Source organism: Vanessa cardui, chromosome 19 (genome assembly GCF_905220365.1).
Source record: "Vanessa cardui chromosome 19, ilVanCard2.1, whole genome shotgun sequence".
In the NCBI taxonomy this organism is placed as follows: Eukaryota; Metazoa; Arthropoda; class Insecta; order Lepidoptera; family Nymphalidae; genus Vanessa; species Vanessa cardui.
In genome coordinates this window covers 5,681,682-5,685,082 of record NC_061141.1, presented here as the reverse complement: position 1 = coordinate 5,685,082, position 3,401 = coordinate 5,681,682, and the positions used below count along the sequence as shown (strand labels likewise).

Sequence of the window (3,401 nt, the reverse complement as noted above, 5' to 3'; positions counted from 1 at the left end):
TACAGACGAATTGATAACCTCCTCCTTTTTTAAGTCGGCTGAAGAAGTTTAAGTTTTTTTTTATAAATACATTATAAAAATTTCGATAAAATATGATTTATTTATAAATATCTATAATCTACTTTATATTTTATATATTAGTATTTTTTGTATTTATGTATTTGCTATATTTATTGAGTTGTATTTGTTATTATTTCATAATGTAAGTTTTTACTGCACCACCATATTACCGTCTTCCATACACATTATCCTTCTAACCCAAAGGTTGTCTGGAAGAAATGGCTTATAAGCCATAAGACCGGCTTTTGCTTGGCCAATTTTGTTTTAAAGAAAATATATTTTCTACCTTTATGTATATTTGGTGTGCAATTAAGAGTTAAATAATAAATAATAAAATAAAATAAACACGTGAAAGAATCGATAAAATATCTCAAGAAATAAGAATGTTATGGGACTTTGAAGTTGCGGTTGGTCGAATGATTTTGTTACACGCGGCGTTCCGTAGTGTGACGTCATCCGACCTGCGCCCCAGTGGGTGTTCGCCGAGTACGGGACACGAGTAGTCTTGTTTAGTTGCTCACGCCGTTCGATTCGTATTTTGCTTATTACTCGATGGAAGAAGCTAAAAAAATTGCCTACAAATATTGTATTGTTCCTATGTGTCAAAGCACAACTGTTAAAAATCCCGATAAAATATTTTTTCGTGTACCAAACAATATGACAATAAGGAAAAAATGGTGTAAAGTAATGAAGCGTGATTTAATTGGCCCTAGAAGCACTAAATACGTTTGTGAAGATCATTTTGATGTAAGTAATTATTAGTAATATATCTTTGGTGTCGTGAGTAGAATAACTGATTCAGTAAATATAAATATACATATATATAATTATAATTTATTTACAGGTTGAAAATGACACAGAAAACTTAGTAAAACATCGGCTAGTTGGGGGAACATTAAAGTTAAAACCCGAAATATATCCACATAAATTTGAATGTCAAAAAACGGCGACACCTCAAAAAGAACGAGGAGCATGTGAAACAAGACGTCAGATTGAATTTCATGAAAGTCTTTTAACAAAAGAAGCACCGTCGACTTCATCTTCTTTTCAATGTTCTGAAATTATCGACTGTGATGCCATGGAGTCAGATGAAACAGAGAATCCTCTATCAGAGAACCTTACATTTCCAGAATCAGATAACCATCCAAGTAAAAAGAGACACAAAGGAGTTCAAGTAACCATCAAAAGAAAACAGAAAAATCAAGCAGTGCAAACAATTGTAACAATGATCAGTGCGAAAGACACAGGAAATAAATGTTCCTAAATCGTTTACGAATATCCTCAGTACTCTCCAAGAATATCGATATCTTCTAAAAGCAGCTCTCTAACGGTACCAGTTCAGCTAGTTCCTTCTTAGTCACAATCAAGCTTCAATATTGCAACGATACCCTAAATAAAATTACTGAAAACGTTATTTTTATATGGGGTCACCAGAAGAAATTTATTTTCTTGCGAAACTACTTTCTTAAAGTAAAGTCTAGTAAGAGATATTCTAATATCATTAAAGAAAACTGACTTAGACGATTCCTACGGGTTCCTACTCTGCCTATAGATTTTGATATATGTAAAAGCTAAGTTAGTAAAATATTCACTAAAACTGTTCCCTTAATAGCTCACTAATTGAAAGAGTTTATACTATATTTTCCTTTTTTGGCTTTGACGTGATCCGAATATAAACATTGTAATACAATGAAATATTTGATTTCCATTACACCTGATGGATTTAACTATACATCATTTCTAAAGGTTATGGGGTCAGAGCTAGCGACACAATAATATTTGAATATTGTGGCTTTTTACAATATATATCACCGACCTGTTGTGTAATGGCTGATGGAGGATTTAAAAATGTATCCCACTTGTAACAGATGTCATCTAATAAGGCCTCCTTGCGTAATCGTAGGTACCTAAAGCTATTTCGAAAATGGAAGTCATAGCAATGTTGGAATAAAAATCGACAGATTAAGATTTTTTTTCTATGGCAGCACCTCATGCTTGCATCGATTCTAAAGTGATTTATTTGTTAGATTCCATCGTTGTTATTGCTTGTGTTATGGTGAATGTTCAACAAAAATTAATAAATGCGTAATCAAAGAATATTGACTTATTTTGAGCTTCACATTTTGCTGTCAATGTTGCATTATTCATGTATTTTTTCATAGTTTCAGTTTTTAGTGGACATTTAATGTCCATAGTATGTTCTCCTCTTATGATGTCAGGAGAGGCCCCTAACATAGGATGTTCCTTTGACAAAAAACAAAACCCTTTCCCATTTTTACTTTTTTGATAGTTTCTATTTATCTTTTTCTATCAAAACGCAATGCTCTTCAAAAATATTTTCCATGCAAAATTCTATAAAGATTTTGAGACTAAATGAAAACTTTTTAACTTTGATATTTGCAGATAGTGAAGTGAAACTTTCATCTCAATGTCTATGTCTTTCAAATTATCACTTTATCCTTCGACGAAACCTTCTTCCATTGCAGTGAAATAAAAACTAAACACTAATAAATATAAATATAAATAAACAAACGACTTTACGTAAATTTGGGAATGAAACGATCGCCTCCTGGCTATTTCATCTCATATTAAATTGTTTAAATAATATATGAGACAAATAAAAAAAAAAAAAAACCCGCTGAGTTTCTTTCGCCGGTCCTTCTCAGGTCAGGGTATTTTCTTTTCCGAACCGGTGGTAGTGTTTCAATTGACCATCAATAAGAAAGTGTAATGCTTCTATATTGAATAAAGTTATTTGAGTTTGAGTAAAAAAAAACAAAGCAAGCGCGTTAGCGTGACCCAGAAACTAATACTTGAATGATTCGTGGTGCAGTGATATCGAACGGGTCGAATGACGCCACAGGCGACCCGTAAACTGCAGACGTTCCGTACTAAAATACGTAAACTTTAATAATCTATTTCTAAGTAATTTATTGATGATTTTCAAAATTTTTTTTTTCAATAATGGATTAGTTTTGATCTATATTTTAATACCATTACGTTAAATATAATATTAACAATATCATGAAAATTTCTTCATTAGGAGATCAGAGCATTTCCATATTTTTGAAATAATTAAGAATTTAAACTGATCATTTATTAACATAAGAATTAATAACATTAAATGCTGAAATTTATACAAATATGAACTAAAACTAGTTACTATTCTAAGGATGGTCACGTGTTTAAACAACGATATTCTCCCAGATTCATTTATAAGCACTATTTTCACATTCATTTTATCCACTAATTCGTGTTTTACAATACATCAAGTATTTTATTCCTAAATTTAGCCTCTCATTCTCATTATTTCCAAATTAATAAAATAAATATCACCAAAC

At 31.1% G+C, this 3,401-nt stretch overlaps 1 protein-coding gene across 1 annotated transcript; it reads left to right on the top strand.

The window, feature by feature from the left end:
- Positions 1-586: 586 nt before the first annotated feature.
- On the top strand, positions 587-2,128 carry LOC124537975. The gene is made up of 2 exons (XM_047114975.1): positions 587-807; positions 905-2,128. Exons 1-2 carry the CDS (start codon positions 613-615, stop codon positions 1,322-1,324), a joined length of 615 nt encoding a protein of 204 aa, XP_046970931.1. The 5' UTR covers positions 587-612; the 3' UTR covers positions 1,325-2,128.
- Positions 2,129-3,401: the final 1,273 nt, after the last annotated feature.